Source organism: Sciurus vulgaris (genome assembly GCF_902686455.1).
Source record: "Sciurus vulgaris genome assembly, chromosome: 6".
Lineage (NCBI taxonomy): Eukaryota > Metazoa > Chordata > Mammalia > Rodentia > Sciuridae > Sciurus > Sciurus vulgaris.
The window spans coordinates 9873153-9899566 of NC_136466.1; the positions used below are offsets into that span (position 1 = coordinate 9873153).

General features: G+C 39.0%; 1 protein-coding gene across 5 annotated transcripts in view; it reads right to left on the reverse strand.

Annotated features, from left to right (window-relative positions):
* Positions 1–26414, reverse strand: part of RANBP17 (RAN binding protein 17) — a 284952-nt gene that overhangs the window by 96152 nt on the left and 162386 nt on the right. For all 5 annotated transcript variants that reach the window (XM_079145395.1, XM_079145396.1, XM_079145397.1 and 2 more), the window contains 2 exons: positions 2120–2193; positions 1056–1136 (listed from right to left, as the gene is read on the reverse strand). In XM_079145395.1, the coding sequence (XP_079001521.1) occupies positions 1056–1136; positions 2120–2193 (155 nt within the window). The remainder of the gene's footprint in view (positions 1–1055; positions 1137–2119; positions 2194–26414) is intronic.

Sequence of the window (26414 nt, forward strand, 5' to 3'; positions counted from 1 at the left end):
ATAAATAGCCCTCCCTGTCTTTATTGCATTATACCTACTAACAGAAATATTGCATGGTGGATTTTGCCAGACAAGGACGATTATTTTCCAATAAAAAGTTGCATATTAAATTCCAGCACAAAAGTGGGTGTCTAATACTTTGGAAATCTTTCACGGTTTACCAAGGAACACAATTTTAAACTTAACTAATACAAACATGTTCCTGGAACGAACCTACATTAAAGGTTTCCATCCAAAGTTACCCATTTTCAGAATTTGTCCTCGTATTAAAATATTAGCTAATTTTAGTGGTTAACTGAACCAGCATTTATTTTTCATAACACCTATATATTTGACAACAGACATATACCAGACAATCTACATGGTTCATTCTCACTGATATGACCACAATATCAACTATGATCTAGTATAAAAAAAATCATTTCTGGTTTTAGGTTTTATAAAAACAAATGTGCTAGAGAGAGCAATCTAAATATTTAACGTGGTACAGGAAATTGACTTTAGGATAGGAGATTAATTCAGTGTGCCAATAATCAAAGTAGTTAAAAAGCCTATCATTTCTTCCTATTACTCCTTTGTGCTTCTCAATGAACAAAAATCATGTTCTTTTCAACCGAGAAAAGTAGAGAGATATTTACTCTTACATACTCAGTAATTATAAGGTAATATTTTTAGAACATTTTGATCTTCTTAAAATTAGTTATGTGCTTTCTTTTAGAAAATGGTATTTTAGACCATTATGAAAAAGATGGACTCAAGTATACATGGATGCACGCTCTCTATGTAGCCTCTCATTACCCTGGTGACTATACACAAAGATGACCACTTAGGAATCTACATATCCATACACATTCAACTAGGACTCTGAATAAAAACCTCATGGTATGCAATTGTTGTAAATCTTTAAAAAACATGCATTTATAGATAATGCTAAATGAAAAGAATTCTTATTTTTAAAAACCTTGCAAAATTATAAAAAAGGAAAACACGCGGCCAACAGAAAGCACTTTTTAGATAATTAATAGGTAATATCAGATGTACAATGAAAAGGATATCCAACAGAAAGGTCATTTAGGAACTGGAGAGTCCTTGAAATTACAGGCTCACATCTTCCCCAGTATTTAAGGTTTGTAACACTAAATGTGAAAGAAAAGTTTTATCTTATAAGTAAGATACTTGCTTCAGCAGGGAGAACATAAAAACATATATTTATGTAAGTTAGATGATCTAAATGACAAAATGAAAAGCAGGTTCCAATTCCAATGGAACATGTTCTATTCTATACTTTTTATAGCATTTGAAATTTTATACAGTCAATCCACAATAAACTTGGCTCTCCAAATAGTATATGACTCTATAAATCTAGTTTTGTAAATTAAAAAGTTGTTTAAGTGTTTCGCAGAAGAAATATTAAGTGTGTAACCAAAACTAGGGAGTGAAAGCAGGAATCACAAAGGAAGTCAGATAGAGGCTCACGGTTATTGCTAAAAAATGAGCCATAAGATTGTGGTTTTAAAACTCACTTCCCATGATCCCAACTGTTTATCTAGCTTCGTTGTCTGCAAGCAAAGCAGTGCTATCAGTAAAACAGATAAAAGTTTCCAAGTGGAGACACACAACAAATTTAGGCTAAATATACCAAGTTATGTCTATGACTAGAAAGCAGTTAATTCTGCTAGGACTAAGAATAATTCAGGAGACTTCTGGTGAACAGGTCTCCGAGTGTCGCAGGTTCTTGTGTGAAACTACGAATGTCCTGTCTTAAGACACCTGGACCTCTCTCAATGTCCCAACTCGCAAAGAACTCTAGTTGGCGTTTGAAATTCAGTGTTTTTATGTTAATTAAAAGAAGAAGAATGAAAAGCTGCCCTCAAGAGTCAGTGCCTATAACTCCTTTTAGACCACATGGTGCTGCTGCTACGACTACGGCTGTACAGGATCATGTCTTCTGGACTGCGAGGTTTAAATATGTGAACTTAATGCTAACACTGTAAGAATTAAAGCGAAATTTAAAATTTTTACTAAAAATTAATATATGTAAAGAGACTGAAATACAGTAAGAGGATCTATGAGGTTTAAAGCAACAGAAGAAAAATTAAAAACCAAAACAGAAACTCACATTTTCGTCATGAATGTTTCTAGAACATGGTTGTCATCTGTTATTCCTAATACTTCTGACATACGGGCATACACCTGCATGAAAAATTTGTTTTTAAAAAGCTTTATCATTGACATGTATTTTCAAAAGAGTATTCAAATTGAACAAGGTGAGGTTTAATACACTGTTATATCCACAATGAGGCAGGGAGTGGGTGGAGGGAGTAAAACAAAGAGTGTTTGGAAAATTCTAAGTTTAAAATTTATTAACTTTTCCCTCCAAAGGTTACCTCTGATTTGAAGTCATTACACACCTATACACAAACACACTCACAGATCCATTCTAATCCCACCACACCACGACTCCTTTTTGCTCAGAGTGGAAAAGTATGCCATTCCTGATGATAGGGGTTGTGCAGAGGGCTGGGGAGGGGACATTTCCATCTCTCCAGATCCAACAGTGCACCAGCTAACTCCAGGTAACAGGTATTAAAATAAAAGATTTCAAAACTAAAAATGAAATTCATATAAATTCTCCTCAAATATACCCAAATATAGAAGTAGGTCTTACTTTAATGCTGAAACTGAAATCCCAAGCTCAGGGATTCTGTTGCAAACATCAGCCTGGGAATCCGCTAAGCTTCCAATCAACATTATGTTGGTTCCAGAGTTGGGGTGCAACGTTCAGTCCCAACCCAAGCCAGCTGAGCTTATAAGCACAGCCCACCTCCAGTGGGAGAATGTCACCAGCAGCCAATGGAACAGTCCCTGGTAGCCTGGCAGAGCTGGAGGTGGGTTGACACCTCTATACTCCCTGATGCTCTGGTGTGATTCCAGGTTGTCCCTGCCAGACACCAGCTGCATGGGATTTCTCCTCTGCGTTTTGATCCCCTGTGATTGTGTTCTCCCACCTTCTCCTGATCCGCTTATTTCCTGAGGATGGCAACGGAGCTTTCACTCCTTCTGCTTTCTGTTTTCATATTTAAACACCAGCCTAATATTCTGCCACAGGTCACAAAGGCAATATAATATATAGAGCACTACAAATCTCCCGGAACTATAGAACCACACAGGGGAGAGGAGCTGTTCATGGCAGAAACCTCATTTCTGGATTTCAAATGCTGTTGGAGTGGGAAATTTGCATTGCTTCTGACCTGAGCAATGTTGGGAAGGCTCCTGCTGGAGCCGGGAGGGCCAGTGGGAAGGAGGGAGAGGAGAACAGGAGGGGAGAGAAGAACAAAGGGGGCAGAATGATGGAGAGAAGTGGGGTGGTGGAGACCTACTAACATTTCTGCTCTTTTCAGCTAACAACTGAGCCCTACAGAAAAGGGTTTCGATGACTATGTATCTGTGCCTTTGCCCAGGAGAGCTGGACTTTATCTCTTATAAGACTGAAGCAGTCATGGAGCTTCCAAAGATGTTTGCATCAAAGGGAAAGCTAGGGAGAAGCTGGTTACCACAATCATCAAAGATCAGAAACCTTTAAGAACAAAGAGGGCTCAAAGGAAGAATGGTGTAAAGAAAGGGAAGTTTCCCTTAGTTTGCCATGATTCAAAACTTCTCATGGTTCTGAGCATTCAAACAGGGTCCGCTGGGAAACCTGTAACTGAGGTGATTTATGGCATGCGAATCCTTTCTGCCTTGGCCCCAACCTATCTCATCTTCTACCCCCTGTGTCCACCTCAGGTCACAATGAACTTCTGAGGGTTACAGAGACTTTTCATGCCATTTCAGATCTTTCTGTTCACAGGCTTTTCATTTTGCCTGGATCAGAATCCTTCCTCCTCTTCCTGATTCCCATTCCAAAGTCCTCTCCTCTGAGGCCTGACTAGCCCTCCAGGCAGAGTGAGCTGCCGACCCCATGATGTTCCCACAGGAATCCTCCTCTGTGGTGTGCTTTCACACTGTAACTGCCTGGATGTTCATGTCCCCCACTGCACTGGCAGGTCCTGGAGGGTGACACTACCCCTTATTCTTTGTGTCCAACACCTGAGATGATATTTCATGTGATTACTACGTGTGTGCTTGATATGTAATACCAAAAATCATCGTTTGGATCCACAGGACTATGGATCCTGATGTGAATGTTACACAATGAACAATGAAGATCCTTCTTATGAAACAGATATTGCATTCTATGAACAAAAGATGAGAACCATAAATTACAAGAGAAAAATAAAAAGCAGTTACAAAGATTGGTTTGCACTGTTATTTTAACATGTGAATTTCTAGCAGCTGATTACAGCAGTAGTCTTTGAACTTCATTTTTAGTAGAACCCTTGGTCAAAGGACATCTTTCCAGTAAGCTGAGATCGTAAAACCAGACAACAGTGGGGACAGGCACCCTGCCACCTGTTTCTCTGCCCACGATGCTCTTTTCCAGAGACGCAGACTGCATCCTCATCTCTGGACGGCATCTAAGGTACTTTCACTTGACAAGGAGGAAGGAATGCATGGATATGCTCAAACTGGCCCGACCACAACTCAGAGCATAAATTCTCCTGATGGCACACAGGGCTGTCTTTACATATACATGAAATTAACCATAAACTTCATATGATGATTTTTGGAAAGGACATGACCGTGGCATTATCTCAACTGGCCTATTTTATTTTTGTTATATTTACATCTTTTTTTCTCTGTTATCTCCTGGTTAATTTTCTTGTTTTGGACCACAGGATGACTATCCTATACGTTTGTAAAATCAAATTTTACATTTTCAAGACTATAAATGATACATTTTCATGGCAAAACAGCATTAATCCAAGTTTTATTTTAACTAGGCCACACTGAGTAACAAAATGTAGTAACTAAAATGTGATTAACATTTAAAACATAAAAAAGGTGTATCTTGTAAAAACTGATGGGTCCTACCAGAAGTTTCCTGTTGTGACCCTGGTTGGCGTGCAAGAAGGGAAGCAAGCAGGCAGGTCTGTTGGGCTCTGCTGTCAAAACAGATTCTCAAAGCACCGGATTTGAACCAATAACACATCAGAGGAGAGTCAACACTGACACATGGCAGTGCTTTAATCCACAATTACCCTGTAACTTGCGCCTTCCTTTTATCATCCATTAGCTTTGATTCCCATTATCCCATCGAGAACTGTGTCAACGCTTTTGTCCTTGGGGACTTCTCTCCACTACCCGGATCTGACAGTCAAGCTTGAGTACTAAACAGGATCATTACCTCTTAAATCCACTTATCTGATCTACTGAATAGTAAATTGAAAACCTCATTAAGAGCAACAATCTGATTTGTTTTCACGTGTGACAGGGTCATTTAAAATCAATGTATGATTACAGCATTTCTTTTAAAAGACTGTCTCACATTTTCTAAGGCATCTTATCATTCAAAGAACATGCAGATAATATGAAAATGTCTCCAATACAATTTAATTAGATCACAGACAGATAATTTGGGGGGTGGATGTAATTTGTTCAGTGAGGAAATATCTACAAAATTCTTCATAAAGCACAAGTCAAGGAAAATTTCTGCAGAAAATAATTCTAACACAAGATAGAGAGTTTTTAACATTTTCTACAACTTTTTTTTTACTACTTCACCAAAAATACTTTTTAATGATAGTAAGAAGAAACCACAGCACAATATCCATTTTAAGGAAGCATATGGGAGCTGGTGTAGGGATGAAAAAAAAAAAAAATAACCCTCACTTTCAGTTCACAGAGTCCTAGTCTTTTATTTTCAGAATCTTTAAGATAGTTTGATCATAATGAGAAGTAAGCAAAAATCTAAGAAAGGCGAGACCAAGTCACTAGCCCTTCAGAGGTGTGTGGAGGATACAGTGACAAAGTACAGGGCTGTGCTGTGGTTCGGTCCCATGCAGGGCTGGCAAATTCCTACCTGCCTGGGCCTCCTCTCTTTCCCTGTCTTTATTAGATGACTGCTCCCTGCGGGCAGGGAGAAGGCGTGGGTCTTTCTGGACCATGCCTACTACTTCAAACGTATAAAAGGGTTGTACTGGTAAAATGTACATTTCATTCAATTTCATTTCATTCCTAATCTTTTTTTAACAAAAGGAAAATAACTCATAAAAGCATGTTTTGCTTGCTTTGTTTTCACAAAGAATTTTTTTTCTTGTAAAAATAATATATTCAAAATCCAGCTCACAAGGAGTAAACAGTAGCAAACTTTTGTTATTTAAAAAGGTGTGGTTTTAATGCTTGCAGTTTCCTGGAGAAGGCATCCTGCAGATTCAGTAGGAAGAGCTCATCTTTAACTGCCCGGGTGACAGAAGGTGACTCAGTACTGTTTTTCCCCGGGGCCACTTCAAGCGTGTGCTCCCGGAGGGCAGGGGAGGGGTCTGTTTCAGTCATACTTTAAACACTGTCTTGATGAACTTAGCAAAGGAGAAAAAGCATAGGTTTTGGTCCCAAAGATATCCGGATTTGAATTCTGGATCTGCCACTAACTAGGTGTTGCTTCAAGTCTCTGACTCGTCGTTTCTTATCTGTCAACGGGAATGATAATTATATACTTCATACTCTATGGGTTTTTTGGAAAGATTAAATGATAAGAGTTCCTGGCATTTACTAGTTACTCAACAAATGCTAGGTTCCCCTCTGTCCCCTCTCATGGACCCTTCTGCACAGCAGGTGCTACAACTGTCAACTAATGCCTTTTCAGGGCCACGTCCTTCAGACAAACAATAACAGGAAGGTAGGAGTACTTCTCTTGGAGCCATCCACACAGCAGAAAGGCAACCATCAAAACCAAACCTTGAAATTTGTGTTAAAAACTGGAATCTTTATGTAAATGTTCAGTGAACACATTCTAGTCTCGGAACCACATTCACTAAAGGCACAAAGCAACCGCTTCAAATTTTCATGATATAAAACCCCTATTCTATATAGTTCTAAATGGTTATATTCTTAGAAGCTGGAAAAAAAAAAAAAAAAAGTCACCCATTTTCAACAGTCACCCATCTGTCCAGCTCTTGAAATAGAGGATGTTGTTAGAAATGTTAAGAAATCATCACTACAGACTTGAGATGACATACTCTTAAAAAACATTTTAATACACTTGCTATCTTATCTCTATTTGTTTTTCTACAAATATTCTTATAAATTTCAGAAAAGAAAACTTGGACATGCACACAATGTTTTGGTGATCCAGCATATTCTCTAACTTCTGAACCAATCCCATGATAAACGTTGCCTTTGCAGGTAGCTTCGGTGAGCTCCTATACAGTGCTCACAGGGAACCAGAGAAGGCAGCCAGTGAGCGCACACACACACACAAACAGCAACACAATTCTGAGTCGTAAGTTTAATTTAATAGGGAATAAAAGCATGTGCTGTGATAATTTTCAAAATTGCTTTCTTTTTCCAATCCTAATCCTTGGTCTTGAGTATCTGCAGCACTGCCTCTGATGTTCTGGTTATAACTCTGAAGAAACTAATTATGTCAATCCTTAAATTTGAAGTAGATTACAGAACTGGGAAACCCAGAATATTAGTTCCTAAAGGTTGTATGGATATATAATGACAGTCACTGAAATTCAATAACAGCCCTCTATGAAATGCACTCAAAAGCACCACATGAAACAAATTAAAAAGAACAATGAATCTCTCATTCTGTGCAAATAAGAAAATAAGAGAAAACACTGGTTCTATAGGTTTTCATAAGAGCTGTTATAATGAATTAAGATTTTGGATAATGAATTTTTAGAAAATTACAGCAGCTTAATACCCTTAGGCCTTCTATAAATGTTTAAGATGTTGTAGCTTCTCAAAGAGCTTTAGTACATCATAAGCAGGCTCAATGCAGAAAATCAGCAATGCTGTGGAATCAGCAACCAAGCACCTGCCATCGATGCTCTATCTCCACAGAACCAGGTTCTTCTCAAAACTCACATCAAATAATACAAAACTGATACCATGACCCCTCAAACTGTTGTGAGTTTAAAGTATTATTTCAATCTATTGAAACGACTTCTCAATTTAGGTGGTAAATTGGTTGTCATTTGGTAAAACAAAATCCATCACTGGAAAAGACCCAAAATGATGGAAGCACGGACAGTTCTGAGGTAGAGAATTTAGGAACTGAACGTGAAATCAGTTATTATAAGCAAGAAAGCAATTTTCAGATTTTTGTTGTAGACTTCTGGTGTCCTTGAGGTCAATTCAGTGCTTTCTAGAAGGAAGACTCAAGAAAGGTGCTGGGAGCAGGGGTAGAAGGAGCATATTAGGAGGAACTAACGGAGCATTAAATGACTTGGGAGTTAAGATCCTGAGCTCTTTCATTAACATCTGAAGCAGAATAAAACATGAATGCCACAATTAACTTAGTGCCACATCGAGAGAAGAATGGCACGACATCAGTGCCGCACACTAAATACACAAACTTGGTGATAGGGCGTAGATTCAGATTAATCTTGGCAGACCAATTTTTCCATATCATTTAAGATAACATCACTAAATATCGGGGTAAAATTAGGTAGAAAAATCTTTTGCCAGAAATGTTAAAACCATCATTTATGTTAGAACCCAACAGCAAAAAGTGAGGAATCTGCTCAATTGGGGGAATATTGAATGGCATCGGATAAAGAAACACTGGCTATGGAAGTATAAAATAAATATGAACGTCAAATTTTCATTTCAATTAGAATAGCTGAAGCCGCCATCTGTGGTGGCCATCTTGCTGAGGGACATGTACCTAACAAATCTCTTAAGAGGCATTCCCAATCTGCTTGAATCGGCTATTGTGTAAAAAAACTTGGAGCGGCCACTTTGGCCTCACATTTCCTTCGCTCCACATCCTATGGCACAAAGCAGGGACTCAGCAGGCTGGGGTGCAGGGCTGCCTGCTGCTGGTGATAATCCCCTCTCCCAGTAGGGGCCTCCACTGATGCATGGCTAAGAACATGCTTCCTCTTTGGCTTGCACCCCAGTGGGGTTTCCATTCCTGACTTGGGCCCAAATCCAGACTGCTAAGGAAGGTGGAAAAGTTAGAGGGCTCCAGATGCTGCCAGAGATATTTCTGGGGTACTTTCTAAACAGCCATTTATCAGAGAAGTACAGGTGTAGTGTGAAGACCAGCAAGACTGGTAATTTTGGAGAGGCTCTTTCCCTGCCCCCAGCCAGGTGGAGGGTCTAACTACCACCTGTTCAACAGAAGCTGGCCCATAGCCCATTTTCCTTCAGGGAGCCACTGACTACGGATCTTCACCAGCGTGGACCTAATGCCTCCCGACAGGCCTTCACCAGCCAAGAGGGACCTGGGTCGAGTGCACCAGTTATTGGTCACAGGATACACAGTCCATAGAAGGACTCCCGTGGCGCAACCAGCTGAAAGCCAACCAGAGAGGATGGAGAATGTGCACTTGTCCTGCCGGCTGCCAACTCACTCCATGTCTGGGGCCAGGCTTCTGTTAGACGAGTCTTCTGTGGATGAAGCCATGGTAAAGCCCTGAGTGTATATATCATCTTCCCAAGTCCATTAACAAAGAAGCTGACAATGGCTATGACCAGGCTATTGGGACGGTTTGATTTTGTAGAGGGTTAAGACCATGGTTTGAAGGAACATGTCAGGATCTTAAAGAAATATTTATAATTATTTGTACTAGCAAGATGACATGATTAGACTTTAGAGCAAAAAAGTTTGTGAGGGGTGATGGCACAAGTGGGGGACTGGAAAACAAAACGTTTTTGTTCACTCTAATGGCCCCCACCCCTGCCCACTGCCACGCCTCTCCAAGGTGTCTGCCGGAAACACATGCTGGCACAAGAAGTATGTGTTGTCTAGACAGCACCAATAATGTGCTACTCAGTGAAGCGAGGTCCTGCCCTCTTATTTCAAGTGTTGGACCTGGCCACTCAGAAATGTTGTGATCAAGAAACTAAGGCTGCTTTCATATGGCGCAATCACACAGAATACAGTCTCTGCAGTGAATACAGAACGCAAGCTGACTACTGAACATCTGGCTGTAAAACATGCATGCTGTAGGATTATATACTATATAAAAATGGAAATAAAGATAACACACCCCTATGCTTATCACCATGTACACATGTCTATTTTAGTAATAAGAATCTGGGGCTGTAGTGAGATAAGCAATAAGAACTAGAGATCCCACCATAACCAGCAACTCAACTCACCTTAACTATTTTCTAGGCCTTCTCTGGATAAATCACTCCTCAGTTATACAACCTACAAAGCATAGAGTTTAGGGAACTGCACCCTAGTTTAGGAACTACCACCTGGTACCAGGGATCAGAGAAGGGCAGAAAAAGCCTTCCCAATCTTAGATCCAGGGAGAAAGTAGCTCAGGATCTTTGTGGCTGCCACTTAAAATATCTTTGGGACTTTGATTTTATTCTGGAGTCCATAGCAGAAGCATAGTGAAGTCCTGTTCAAACTCTGAATGCAGTTACATGGATTACAATGGGTTTGCTTCAATGGAATAATTAAAAAAACTAATAACTAAAGGTTAGCCCTAAAAAGAATAAATCATAATAATATTTTACAGGACTGTTTTTAGGAATCCATAGTTCTGTTGTCTTCCATGTGGTACTTTTTTATACAAGTGTGGCAGGTGGAACTAATGATTTCAGTGGGCCAAGTCATCTTCAGAGGGGCAAAAGCACAAACTTTAATAAATTTGTTTCTGTAGTCATTCAGGAGGTTAAGGACATCATACCGAGTCTTCCTCACTAAATCTTATTCTTGCACTCTGTCCTCCACCCCGTGCATCCAAATCCTCTATAAAAGCACACCAAGTTATAGTTATAGGTATTTTTTGTTTGTTTTGGAGACCATGGATTAAATGCTTGGGTGCTCTACCGCTGAGTTACATCCCTGGCCCTTTTTATTTTTTGAGAAAGGGGCTCAGTAAGGTGCTGAGGGTCTTGCTAAGTTGCTGAGGCTGGCCTCAAACTTGTGATCCTTCAGTCTCAGCCTTCCGAGTTGCTGGGATCATTACAGGTGTGCACCATCGCGCTGGCTACAGTGGGTGTTAAGAACATTACCAGTCTCCATGTTTACTCACAACATGTTTATTTTATTCATACATATTTCCTATTAATATAATTCTATTTGTTTCCACACTGCTTATCTGAAACCAAGTCCTATTTCCTATATCTAAGACAACTTCTGTGCCTTCCTAAGAGATCCTCAACGCTATCCCTCTAGAAGAAAAAAATGTGACATGAAGAGTTCATAATTTTAAGATTTTACTATATGATGCTCCTTTGTACCGTTGGCTCTCTCTCTTTCAAACCAGCCTGATGAGTGAAACTTCAACTTTCCCACAGCACGGTGCATCGGGGCTCACCTTTGGATGGCCCAGCTCCTCGACTCAGAGCAGTGATGGGCTAAGTTCTCTTCCATGTTAGTCTTCTGTGTTCAGAGTTAGCTAGCATGTATGCAAAAGTCCAACTGATGGACCAAACAATATGCAGTTGCTCAGGAAGCATATGCTCCTCTTACTAAGAAGACAGAAATGAGCAAATTTATTGACTATGCATCTTAGGTGAGATCAGCTAGGAGGAAACAGAATGTTATATGTATTGTAAGGCACACAAGATTTTGAGAGAGACTATGATTTGCTAACAAGCATAGTGTGTAGTAGATATCAAGCATCCAATAAATGTTTTCACTGAATGAATTAATTCTATAACCTTAGTTAAATTATTTGGTTTCTCAGAACCTTTGTTTCTTTATTTAATAGAGAATAGTAAAATAAAGAAGAACATCACAAAATTTGCAGGTGGTCTAGTGAGGTGGCTGGAGATGGACTCTAAAGTTCAAGACTAATGGGATTCTGCTCCTTACAGAGTGATTTTGAGTCAGTTTCTTATCCTCTAAACCTTGGTTTCCTAAACTGTTAAATGAAGATGACAGCAGAACCTCATTTATGGAATCTGTGTGGGTATTAAAGTAGTTATTTATGTGGAGTACTGAGAACGCCTTGGCAGGTAGTAAAATTTCCTTGAGTGTAAGCTATTGTCACAATTGCGTGCATCGATCAGACAGTCCCTTTTCTTTGTACTTTATCTGAATCAGACACTGGAAAAGAGATACATGTTCTAAATTGGCCTGTGAATAGCTTTAGTAATGGGTAAAGAAGAAGAGTTAGAAGAAAGAGAGCCCTAATGAAAGGTAGCATAACTAGTCCTCCAGTTCTCTTAAGAAACAGAAGAAGCAGGAAAAGAGATGGGAAAGGAGACAGAAAGAAAACAGAATGGTCTGTGACAGCTGGTAAGCTGGCGATGTTAATCTCGTCTACATCACCTGAGTTCCCAATGTTGAAGCCTCGTCCTCATTTGAGTCATCTTAAGTTCCTGCTTCATGTTTCCATGGTATGTTTTCAACTCACTTGGTGAATATCACCATGTCCAATAAATCATCAAAGCTTCCCAAGTCAGACCCATGAGCCAACCCAATTTTCCAAGTTGTCTTTTCCTTTCTTTTCTTTTTCTTCCTTTCCTCTCTCCCTCTTCTTTCCTGTCCATTTTTTCTATTTCAATTAATGCACACAGGCAAGGGGTTCTAGAACATCATCACTAGGGTTTAAAATTATTAGAACATTTTGTGTGAGGGCCTCAAAGGGGCATTCTTTCACATTAAGAATAGAAAGGGCCTGCCTGCCACATATAAACATCACTGATCTCTCACACTAGACATAGGTTCTGAATTACTATCCCTGTTGTAGAACAGATTATATCAAATATCTAGGATCTAGCTTAATTCTCTTGTAACTGATGGCCAGTAACAAGAGATGAGTTTTTTTCTCCTTGGGCGATAACAGCCAATATGGAGATGAAACTTGTGATGCTGGTCTTATCATTCAACCCTCTGAAACTGATCAAGCCTGACCTCATACCTAAATACACATATAGGCAGTACTGTATACTGGAAAGCAAACTGAATTTTGAATTAGATGGTTTGATTGAAGCTCAGTGTCTGACACTAAGTTCTTAATTTTCTGAAATCTGTTTCATATCAGTATAATAAAGATAATTGTATCTACTAAATAAAAGATTGTTGAGAAGACTAAATGAGAAAAAGTAATGAATAACTCAGCAAAGTGGTTAAAAAGTAGAAAATCAATACAAATAGATTAAGGTTGAAGACAAAACTGTATTCTCAAATGTTTCCCAGGCATTTTTCCTTCTACATTACTTGAAATCAGAATTTGAACTAACAGCATGGATAATGTTTTACAGCTCCTGCCGTAAACCTCAAGGTTGGAGCATGTCAGGTGCCGGGCAGCTGTACCCTATGAGTGTGGCATCACAGCCCATGTACCCTAAAGGTAACTGGTCTGATAAAAAAGGAGGTCAGCTGCACCTGTACCACCAAGCACGGGAACACTTCCAATGAGTCAGCAAAGAGGGCCAGGAGCAAGCAGGGTAGGAAGCCTGGAGATCAGAAAGGACATTAAGGACAAAAGCTTAAAGGGAAGGAAGTTGAGGACAAAACAAAAACAAAAACAAAAAAAAAAAACAAACAAGAAAAGAAAAAAAAAAAAACTTAGAATCGTAATTCTTGGCGAATGTAAAGCCATCAGTGTATTAAGGTGTTTGAAACCTTTCAGCATTTTCTAGTTTTATAATTTTCCCCATTAAAAGTTTCCAACTCAACTTACTAGATGTGAGAAATTTTTCCATGGAAATGCATTTCCAATTTTGTGCTGGGAGTCAATCAGAAAATATAATACACATTGGAGAAACCTGCTTCAAAGCCAACTTGCTTAAACACATCTATTCAGTAAAGCAAGGGAGACTGGCACTGGGGAGCCACGCAGGCCTAGGGGAAACAAAATCCCAATAAGTGTGCCAAATGTGCTTTTATATTTCAAGACTCCTTCAACAGAAACATTATGGGAAGATAAAAATTAGGAAAACACTGAACTTAACTAATTTAAAACGTTGAAAAAATATTTTGCATTTATGTTTTATAACCAAGTGCTTTTCCCACATTTGTCCCAAGGCAGCAGATGAGGCGCTATATCTACCACTGCTAATACTAGCAATTGGAACATGCTCTTTGGCAAGGCAGAAATAAGATAATTGTTCAATATAGGCTGGCTTTTCAGAAATACTGGAAGCATTGCCTGTAATTATAGACATCTGTCACTGCTAGCCACTCAGTACTAACCCTGACATCAATATACAACCATAGCACTGAACTGCCTGCAGGCATAGCAATGGAGACCAGATACGCTAGGCAGGCAATCATCTGCTTCATCCAAACTATCTGTCAAAGGTTCCCAACCACAAATAGCTCTTACATTTTGTATCCTTAGGATAATATGTTGATTTATTTTAGATTCTCTAATATTTACAGTCTAGGCCATCTACTAAAATAAAGAAACAAAACTTATGGCTAATGGAGGCAGTTACTGTTCACAGTCATCATAAAAGGTCATAGCTCAACCCTCAAATGTTAAAAATTGATGGCAGCTTTAACCATGTGCTATCATACAGATGTTTCCTTTTGTAGAGGCAATTATTTTCAATAGCAATTCAAAATGGTAAATACAATCTTTCATCAGCAACTATGTTGCCACATTGATCTAATAGAAATGCTCATATTTTAAAGCCTTTTTTGAGACATAAAGGTAAGTTTTAACGTTGAATACAGAAGAATCCAGATTGTCAGTCTGGGTTTAGCTTTATATATAGTACCTTATCTGGCAATATTTTTAACATAAGCAAACAATGTGATGTCCAAAAACTGGATAATGATATTGAAGGATAAAATACTCAGTTAATGAATGAGTCAAATGACATATAATCTTGCTGGATGTAAACTTATGGAAATACACTTGCATACATACTTTGATATTTTTAAAAGCCCAAAGACACACTGTGGTTCTAAACATCACTTTTTTTTAAAGTAGTCAGAGAAACAAACTGAAAATCATTAGACATTCAGACTAATTACAAATAAAGACTCACAATTATCATAATGTGTTACTAAAACCCAGATATTTCTTGGTCTGATCACAACAGCCTGTGCTGAAGAAAAACTATTAATTACTGACAGACAGTTAGCTTACAAGTGAGCTGCATTTTAAAAACCTCCTTTAAAATACAATTGCTAAATGCCTTACAGTGCTGTAATGTGAGACAGGTTCAAATCTTATTACTTCACTGAAATTAAAACCTAAGTTTTAATACTGTTCAAGTCGAACAATGATTCCACACTTTATTGCTTTTGAAATCCCTTGATGATCATAGGAAAAAATGCCCCGGAGAAAAAAAGACTGTTTTCGATAAACAGAAAATACAGTTTGCACTCTTAGCCTCTTTGTCATCACAAAAAAAGGATTTAATGCCAATTCTTTAAAAAAAGACTTTTTCCCCACAAAATGTGCACCTTGTGTGCCATTTGTAAAATCAGTTCACTTTCTTTTATTTATTACTGCAGCGCGGCAAGGCAATAAAGAAGCTACCGATAGCTAATAAATTACATGCCTTTTAAAACAATTCTCTTGCTACAAAAACATGTAACTACAAAGGTTTACATTTACATGGTACAGCACATGAAATGTCTATATTTGTGTCCTATTAACCATTTTGGCAAATTGAGGACTTTTTCCAAATAGCTGATAGGAAAAATAATAAAGTGATCCACAATGTTCACACAACATAAAATAAAAGCCGTTCAAGAAAACTGTTCTTATACTGTTTGTACTTCCTAAAAATCCTCCAAAATTTATTTTAAAAATGTTTTGATAAATTACTTTATGCACCAAAAAGGTATTTAAGGGTTTCTAATCGGGATTAATTTGAACTTTATTCAGTTACCAAGAACTAAGAAAGGCAACCCCCCCACCCCACCAATTTATGGTCTTAAGTGTCAGGCAGTCTTTTAAAAACCACAGCTCCTAGCACTTAGTTAAAACAAATTATAAAAGGCAAGATTACTGGACGTCAGGCAAAATGCCCCAATTCTGTTCCTTAATGTATATGGGATTTTAGAAAGATACAAAAACTGTTTATTTAGAAAACACCCATCAAACATGTTTTGCTCAGTTAAAATCTCTTTTTTAAAAAATATCCTCTTTACATATCCTTAGGAATGGCTTTTAAAATCTTTATTTTGTCTCTCTGGATTGTCTACGTACAAATAAATTCTGAAATATCCATACTCCAATTCCAGGATTAAATTGTTAAATTAATCAGGGTATCTGCTTAATGCTCTCATCCTCTATTCTGGTAAGAATATATTCATGAGGTAATGTATCGCCTTTTATTATTAATTTCCTCCATTTCCTGTAACAGCTATCATAGCTGTGGCTTTGTTTGTTTCAAACCTACAAAATTTCAAGTGTGTTCAATTATGCATGAGAAATAATGTTTCAATTTTCAAAGCGCAAACAACTTTTTTTCCATTTCATCTTTACTTCAAGATGATGATCTACTATATAAAGAATAAAAATTTATATTCTGTAGAACTCCTTTCAGATCTCCTTTTTATGCCTTCTCTTTTGAAATCAACTTGATTATTATGACTAATACTTAGAAATTTGTGGGGAACACATTTTTTGAAGAGTTCAATAAATAAATTTATTTCATCTTCCCAGATTATTTAGAGGAAAATTATTACTATCATGAATAGTAGGATTCTATAACATACATTTACCTATGTAGGAAACCCTAATATATTTCCTAACTTATTTTGTCTCTTTTTAATATGAAGTAACTTTGTTTGCTGAAATCATGACTTTCCTCATATTGCAGTAGACTTCAAATGATAATATTCATAATTACTGACTAGAAAAAGAACTAAATATTTACTTTCTCCATGTTTCCCTCCTCTGTTTCCTGAATCTCATTCATAAAATTTTATTTTAAGTCTTATTTACTTTGGATTATCCTCCTTTGGCTGAGGGAACATCATTCATCATATTTTCTCTTGGATCACTTGGATCATTAGGAATGTATATTTGAAGCAGGTATGACCAGGTACCATTAATATTTAGATTTGCAATTTTGAATGGGCAAGTAGAAACCATAAAGCTGAAGATGAAATAAATTTATTTCATCCTCACAAATTATTTAGAGGGAAATCATTACCGTCATAAATAGCAGTATTCTATAATATATACCTATGTACATAGGGAACAGTAGTATATTTCCCAACTTATCTTTGCTTCTTTTTAATATTAAATGCTCATGATTGATCCACCACTCTATGATAGAAGAACTATCTGTAGTCAATATCGTGGTCCATTTGCACATAGTAGACAATTAAATGTATTTATAATTGTAAATACATGTATAATGCAAGAAAATAAGTGAGAGTGATCTAGTCCAAAATAACATTGTTACTGACACTGAGATCCTTTCCTTAGTTTACAATCCTTAAAAACAGAACACTGGCTGGTTCCAATCCACTGTCTCCTAATAAAATATTGCTCATATTAACAACACCTACATCAGAAAAATGGCTATGAAAGATCAGAATTAAATTAATTTCTGTCTCCATAAAATCTGACCATCTCACCCTACCCGATCTGTATCCAATCAATCAAAAAGAAAACAGTTGATGATCTGTCACTGCCCTAATTGTATTGGTACATACAGGATATGTATAGACATTGCCCCTGTCGTCAAGAATCTCACACTTTCCTAGGAAAATAAGAACACGGAGCACAAAATGCTTAAGGAGCAAGACTGGGAAGTCTACTTCACCATTTAATGGATAACAGGCTCAGAGCCACACAGATCTAAGGTCAAATCTTGTACGTGCTACTAGGTTTTTGTTTTTTTTTTTTTTGGGTGGTGCTGGGGATTGAACTGAGGGCCGTGCACATGCTAGACAACTGCCCTACCTCCTAGCTACATCCTCAATCCTTTCTAAAAATTCTATTTGGAGACAGGGTCTCACTAAGTTGCCAAGGCTGGCCTTGAACTTGCAATCCTCCCACCATCTCCAAAGTAGCTGGGAGTACAGGTGTGCACCACCACATCTGAGTCTACCTGTGTATTTCAGTTGAGTCGGTATGCTGCAGAGTTGGGGTAAACAACACCTTAGTCATAAGATTATTTTGAAGCTTACAAAATATAATGGACATAAAAGGTTTGTCATAGAGTCTTACATGTAAAAAAAATTTATGCTGGCATTATCATGAAGGGTTTTAATCAGATGTTTTAACAGATGTGATCCAGACACTAAGAACCATAAGTATGCATGTTTGAACAGAAACTGAAGAACTGGCATCTTGTGTTTGGGCCAAGGAGGAAGAGGACAACACAATCCGAGTTGCAGGTGATGAGAGGACGATAGAGGGAGCTGTGGGAACTAAAACTGGACAATGGGGGGAGCCAGGTCACATGGCCCACAGAAGCTGAAGAGCCCTGGTGGGAAGTGGTGGGCTACAGCAGGTTGTGCCCTGTGTGGGCGGAGTCCAGAGCTGAAAGTTCTGTAGTTCCCTCTGCCTGCGGTGTGCATAATGGACCGGAGCAGAGAGGCATGCTTTATCGTTCGGGGCCCCTAGCTGCCTCTGACAGCATTCCCGCCCCTTGATACCCTGGGCTTCAGAGACATCTTGCTTTTTCATGTTGCAGTTTGTCAGTGAGAAATCTCTATTTCCTACATTCTTGAACTGAAAGTACGCTCCATCCTCATACACCCATTCTGAGAGAGGTCATGTGCTCACAAAAGTTCCACTAAATACACCAGGTACAAACCTGTCAGCCCAGCCACTCAGATGGCTGAGGGAGGAGGATTGCAAGTTCAAGGCCAGCCTGGGCAACTTCACAAGACCCTTTCTCAAAAAATAAAAAGGGATAGGAATGCAGCTCAGTGGTAAAGTGTCCTGAGATCAATTACCCACTCCCAAAGAAATACATACTAAAAATACTAACTCCACAGCTCCAGAAGTAGCCCTTAAGCCTCAACTGTTACCTAAGAAAAGTAATTAGGGCTTGAATTGAAAGAAATGCCAACATGGCACAACTGTGACAGTTTTGGCTCTCTTTCCTTGAACCAGGGGAAGGGCTTGGGTAGGACAGGCACTTGAAGGACATTCCTACTGCTAAGTTATTAAGTAAGAACAAAATGTACCCGTTTAATGGCTCATTTTGTTATTACTGTCTCTTATTAAGGTACCCATGAACTACCCTCCACCAAGTATCACTGATTTCATAAAAAAGTTGGAGAGGTAGTTATTTCTATCTTTTTAAAAATCCACATTTATTAAGTAAACAAATAGAGAATCTTCAATGCATGAACTTATTAAGCCTATCTGCATTTTTAGTTCATGCAAGTGCTTGGAAAAACAAGTTTCATAAATTTTACTGTCCATAACAATTGTAATTTCTTCTTATTTTCTCTAAATTTAATGTAGATTTAAGGAGCCTCTTGAATTTAAATATTACAGAAATGCTCAGATCCTCCAACTGGACAACAACAACAAAGCAAAACAGAACAAAAAAATCCCCCCAAACCTGATCTTCCCTTTTAAGTATAAAACATCCTGGGCCAAGGAGACCTAGAGCTGTGCTGACTCCTATGATCAATATGTGAGCTCTGCTCTCAAAAAGTGAAATATAAATCTAGATTACAACTACTAATACTGTGCTTTTAAATGATTTGAATTGAACCTTTACCTACTATCTCAGTTTACCTGGACCACTATTAACGGTAGTGAGAAAGGTCTCAAAGAAAGTAACTAGTTCAAGGCCAGCCTCAGCAACTTAGTGAGACCCTTTCTCAAAATAAAAAATAAAAAGGGCTGGGGGTGTAGCTCAGTGGTTGAGCACCTGGGGTTGAATCCCTGGTACAAAAAATTAAAAAAAATAAATAAAGAAAGAAAGAAAAAAGGAAAACAAAAAAGCAGTGTATGAGAGCTGGAGAAACCACAGTCTAGCCTCGAGTGTGGTCCACAACAGTTTTCTCAGCTTCTCTGAGAATGTTTCACCTCTAAGATGATGACAAAAGGCTGTGGACAGGACTGTGGAAGTGTGGACAAAAGGTCTAGCGCAGTACCTGTTACCCAGGAGGAACTACTTAAATTGAGAACAACAGCTGTATATCTAGAAAATAACTAAGCTTATAAAGAAGTAGAAGCTTTCATTTTATTAAATTGTATAATGCCTGTCATTTATTTCCCCTCAATGAGAAGGGATGTCATCACTGTGTGTCTGTTGTTGTGTTTTATACTATGGATGAATAGCTATTTAGACAATTTAAATTTTGATATCTTGAACAAATAATTGGGAAAGGAGAAGAACATCTTAATTGCATACATATAACATACTACACCTACATTAAAAAGTCACTATTCCCTTGAGGACTAAATGAGAATACCCAAAAGATTTTTTAAAGAGTGGCATGGATTCCTGGCTTATTGTAAAATATTCCCAGTTACTTTTAAAGTCTTTTAAAAGTCTAGAATGGCCGACAGTAGGTAAGGAGAATATAAAAGCAGATGGTTCAAACAGTCTGAATACAAACAAGCAGGTGCTTAGCAAAACAGACGAAGCTGCCAGTTTGCCAGCGCTGCTGGTTCCTGCCTCCACACCCCTTCGCCTCTCCCCCTCCGCCCACATCTGCTCACTGGTGCTCGTGTGATACGCTCGACTGACACCGAGGAGGAAGACCAGCACCCTGCCAACCAAGGGCTTACTGAGGAGAGCTGTGACTTTAAAAGGGGATTTTTCTCTTCTTTGTAGCTTCTTCTCACAGTCTTAGAGAGGTAGAAAAATTTATCTTTCTTCAAAATTAAGATACATTCCTTAGATTTAAGTGATTATTTTTAAAAGAGCTCAATAAAAGGATATTAAGTCTTGATTTTAGAACACATTAATATAGACAGACGCAAACTAACTCCAAGCTTAAACTATGCTGCAGATTATATTGTCCAGGGCTCAAGTATAGTAAGAGAAGAAATTACTAAAAATGAGCTCCGAGCAAGGGAACACAATTACAGTGTCCTCCACATGTGGGACCAAACTACACATTAGTATGTCTCACACAGTCTCACATTTTATTTAGCCTCAACAAATTGAGGAAGGGACTTCAAGAGAGATTATGATATCATTTAGAAGGAGGCTGAAAATATAGCTGAGTTAAAAGAATATAATTATCCATCTTATGATGAGAAAACCAAGGTAGAAAACAATTCTCCTGCTCAGATTTCCTTGTTGGTGTGACATGGGACTTTTTTGGGGGTAGAGGGAGATAAATGTTTATATAACTACTTGGCACTTTAAGGAACACTTGTGAGAAATGGGCACCACTCAAACCTCAATAAAGAAAGAGTAGTGTTTAAGACCTCAGGTCTCTCCTTAGGCTGGGGATGCTGAGAGTGGTTGCAATGAATATTGAACTGGGAGCAAGACCTATCCAGTGGCCAGGGTCGTCAACGGGTTCTACAGTATTGGTGAAATTAGCATGTAAAGTTAGATGGCCCAGCTCTCGTAGCTGCAGAGCCCGTGATCAGGGTCACTTCACTAACCATCAGTCTCTCAGCTGCTGCTCTAGTTCCTAACCACTTCTCTTGGGTGTACTGCAGGTCCAGGAACGGATGATTGACAATGATGAGGGTAACACGAGTAGCTACCTCTCCCAAGTGCACACAGAGTGCTAAGCACATGTCCCATTTAGTGAGTGTGGTCATTTCATGAAGCAAGACATTAATATCACAATTTTACCACTAAAGAAACTGAGGCTCAGGGAATTAGGTGCTTCTTAAGTTACACCGTATGTTCATAACATTGCTGGGCTCTGAGCCCAGGTCAGAATAATGTCAATGATCACACCCTTGAACACTTACTTTTGTGGGGGCAGTAGTGGGGACTGAGGAGCTTTACCACTGCACTACATCCCCAGTCCTTCTTATTTTTTGAGACAGGGTCTTGCTAAGTTGCTTAGGGCCTCACTAAGTTGCTGAGGCTGGCCTTGGATTTGCCATCCTCCTGCCTCAGCCTCCTGAGTTGCTGGGATTACAGGCCTGTACTACTATGTCTGGCAAGTAATTACATTTATAAATAACTGTTCTAAAAGATGCACATAAGCATATCAATATTAGAATTAAATTACAAAACTGCTTACAAAGCATATCTCATGGCCTCAGATATGGTTTCATATTCACTGATTAAAAATTCACATTCTTTAAATAGGTTTTTCCACATATTGAAGTTCTATTAATTAAAAGTATTTACTATCAGGGATTAAAATTTCTACTTTTCTTTAGCTGCTTAGAAGAGTGTGTCATAATTTCATTTATTCTTCCATGTTTTTCCTAAACATTAACCAAACACTACCTAAGCGTATCTGTCGGCCTAGTGCTCACCAGGGTTTCTAGACCTCCTCACCGCCAGACAGCTCAGGCAATTCTTTGTGGTGGGGCTGGTTTGTGCACAGTGAAGTCACAGTCATAGCATCTCTTTCCCAAATTATGACAACCAAAACTGTCTTTGAGAAGTCAGAGGTCCTCTGGGAAGAACCGGCGCCAGTGCCGAGCAACCCGTGGGCACTTGCTAACTCAGTGCTCCTGCCTGTCACGTGGCAGGTGCCATCCCAGCTTACTGATGGAGGCTGTGGGTGTGCTAGGTGCCCCTGTGAGGCAAGAGCAAAGACGTGGTGGAGTTGGAATTCAGGCAGTTCGTGCCAACACCCGCACTCCTGCCCAGTACACCACAGCGCTACACTCCTCTAGCAAAATAAGTTAGGATTTTTAGTCCTGAAGAGCTACGAAGGACCTCTCTCCCTCTCTCTCTCTCTCTCTCCCTCTGTGTACGTTCCTATTACCTGAGAAAAAGTTTGAGAGGGGAATACAACTTAAGGCTCACAGAGCCCTAATCTTCTGCAGGGCTACACGCTCTTCTGTAAATCTGATCAGAGGTGACCCTCTCCCAGAAAAACACACACTGTAGGTCAAACGTTTTCTCTTGCTGCCGGAGGATGCTACATGTGGAGCCTGAGTTTAATCCCTACACCAACAGTTACTGGCTTTATGACTGAGAAAGCAGCATGTGACCAGGATGACCTCCAGGTTCTCGCCAGTGCAAGAGAAGAGAGCACTTACACATGACTGTGTGAAGTTCAAGTTGGCGCCCTGTGGCAAGCACCGAGCAGAGACTGGCATTGGCACTATTGCAATAAGTGGCATTCCTGTTCTTGAGAATCCCATCGAGCATTTTCTTGCTCTGCTTTTTCTATAAAGGAAAGCCTCACCTCATTTTCAGTAAGTCCTGAATCTTTTGGGCCTGCTGCTTATCCTCTGTATCTTCCTTCCACTCTTTTATGCATGTCTTTTAAATTTGATCTTTGTCCTTTTGAATTAGCTGTGATTACTATTTGCTCATTTCACCCCAATGCCCAAGGTGAAGGGTGAAAAGGAAGGCCAATCTTGGATGCATTCCCTTTCTAATGTTTGAGGTAAATTTTCATGCAATTGTTGGAAGGAATAAGGAAAATTAATGTAAAATGTTTGGCATTCCTGTTATGGGTCATTAATAAATGCTATTCTTTCTCTTGGGAACGATTACCCATAATATGAGATTTCCCCCAAAACCTTACCCAAAGGGTACCTAAAAATCCACTTTACCAATTAAATAATTAATTAGGTTCTTCCCTATCTTTTTTTCTTTTTTTTTTAATGTTAAAGGAGAGGTAAGGTGCTATGCAATGTGGAATGATGTCTAGACCCACTATGTGGTCTTCAGGAGAGAGAGAGACGACATGTACTTTGGGCCTGTCCCAGTTGACAATTTCACTACTGTCATGAGCAACTTCTGGTATGAGACTTCTTAAAGCTCTCATCAGTTCTTGCTTATTATGCAATCTTTATTGCTGTGAAAAGACAACATTTATTTATTTTTACTAGTACCAAAACATTCAGAAATCTCTAAAAAAGCTGCTGAGTAAAGTAGGGAGGGCCAGGGAACCGAGGAACCCTGGAGAGAAGCAAGGGCAAGTCAACTCTTTTTGAGCTTTCAGAATACGAATTATGATGCTAGGAATTTATATAAAAAGTTTCTGTTCCTGCTCTGTGTTTCATTAAAAAAATAAATGACTGTTGTTAGGACAAGTAAAATAAACATTTTATTTTAAAGCACAGGTGGGTTATGGATGCATCCAGGCTTTGGAGATGGATGGTTAAGATGCTGGCTTACCCGGAACACTGGTTGAGTCCAGAGCACAATGCCAACAAAAATGGCCTCCAAAGATCACCTGTTTGGGGCTTCGGATCAGAAAGAAAGACTTTAAAGAGCTATCTAAAGTAATCCAAACTAAGAAATTTACCTGGACTTTTCTATACACAGAGAAACTCGTGTATTTAATGCTTAGCCTTCATAGTCTATACTAAAGCACTTTTTGATAAAATAATAGCCCTTTCGATTTAATATCATGCAAGCACCACACAAATCATCTCATACTGTATTTAGTCACAGAGAAGCCAAGTGAAACATAAAATGCTCTCCCAACAGCCTGCTTCTCCAGACATCCTTGTGCCTGGAGCCAGAATCCATCACAAGCAAGAACACTCAAGAGAAAGGATAATATAAAATCCATGTGTCCTTCCCATTCCCAATTCCTCTGAGCCAATACAGAGCACTGCATGGTCTGTGACATCCACAGAAGATGATGACAAAAGAAACTACAAATTATCCTGTCTTACAGCAAGTCACAGTGTCATTTCAAGTGAAGCAAACACAGAAAAGGATTACTCAGAGAGTCAAACACTCAGTTCTAAAAGGTTTTCCAAATCTCATCTGTGCTGTTGTGGCAGGCGGACACACTGGGAACAAAATACCTTCAACAGAGCAAGAAGACACCTAGACGCTTACCATGGAGGAGGGTTTAAGGGCACCTCTGCAGGCACCAGGCCGTGAAGGGACAAGAGGGCTCAAGGGGAATCTGGAGTTTGTATTTTTTGTTTTTTAACTCCAGGACTAGGTAGGGTACTGCCACCAGAATATTTTTGAAATACACAGATGATCAATCACTTCTCTTGGTAATTAAAAATCCTCAGGGACACTGTTCTACAGGATAAGCCTTCCCTACCTTGCTATGGTGCACTCTTCTTGGCCTGGCCCTCCCTACCTGCAGGGGACCTGTCCCCTCGCCTTCTGCATCTCCAGAAATGGGCCTTCCTGAGCCCTCAGAGTGGCTGTGCCTCTTGGTCCTCATCCTGTCTGCTTTGGTGTCTACCTTCCCTCAGCAAGGAATAATTACCCTCTCCTTTCAACCTGGCAAAATCATCTCTACCTTTAAGACCTAGTTCAAATATAATTCCTCATGGGATGTGTGTCTTGACTTCCTTCATATGGCACTTCATAAATTCCTTTTCCACTCAGGGCTGTCAATCATTTATTTAACTGTCTCCTCTGTCAATCCAAGAGCCCTAAGTGTAGGAATTGGGGTATAGCAACTAGTCAGTAAAGGTTTATGGAAGGTGAATAAACCATGGCACTGGAAATCCTAGTCCAGCAAAAGCAAAATTACCTTGGGAAGGTCATTTGCCTCCCTGGGCCTTAAACTGCCATCTGTAAGATTAAGAAATGGTGAAAAAAAAATCAAGATGCAAAATCATTTCTCAGCACTTACCTAAAGACCAACATGAGGAATAGATTAAGGGGAGTGCTCTCCTCTATGAAGGGGAAGATAGCCTGTCAAAATCCCCTGCTCCTGAACCACACAGAGTGAGCTAAAAGACCATTAGACTACATATTTTATGATCTCTTTCAGTTTCAATATTCTATGATTTTTTTGATACTGGGGATTGAACCCAGAGGGCACTGAGCCACATCCCCAGTCCCCACACCCTTTTGTTGTGTTTTATTTTGAGATGGGGTCTTGCTAGGTTGCTTAGGGCTCCGCTAAATTGCTGAGACTGGCCTCAAACTTGGGATCCTCCTGCATCAGCCCCCCGAGTCTGAGACTACAGGTGTGCACCACTACACCCTGATGATTTCTGGATGTTATTCAACACTGTTTCAAAGCAACATGTATAAAGTTAAAAAGTAGAAAAAGTCCATTGTTCAACTGTCTTAAGGTACAAAGAACTATATCTTAGAACTTCATCTTAGAACTATATTTTCCCATGATGAATCGTTTTGTGTGGTACCTCAAATCTAGACTAGCTGTGCTAAACACCTCTAGTAACCATGAAGTCATTTACCCCACTAACTTGCCAGATAAAAGCAGCAGTCTGGGGGTCATTAATTTTAGTCACAACATACTACAATTAGGTATAAAATATTGTAATTCATTTAAAATAAAAAATGAAATGAGCTGTAGAATAATATTTTAACAAACCAGGCAGGTATAAAATGTTGAAATTTATTTAAAATTAAAAAAAAAAAAAGCTACTGAATTATCTTTTAAGAAA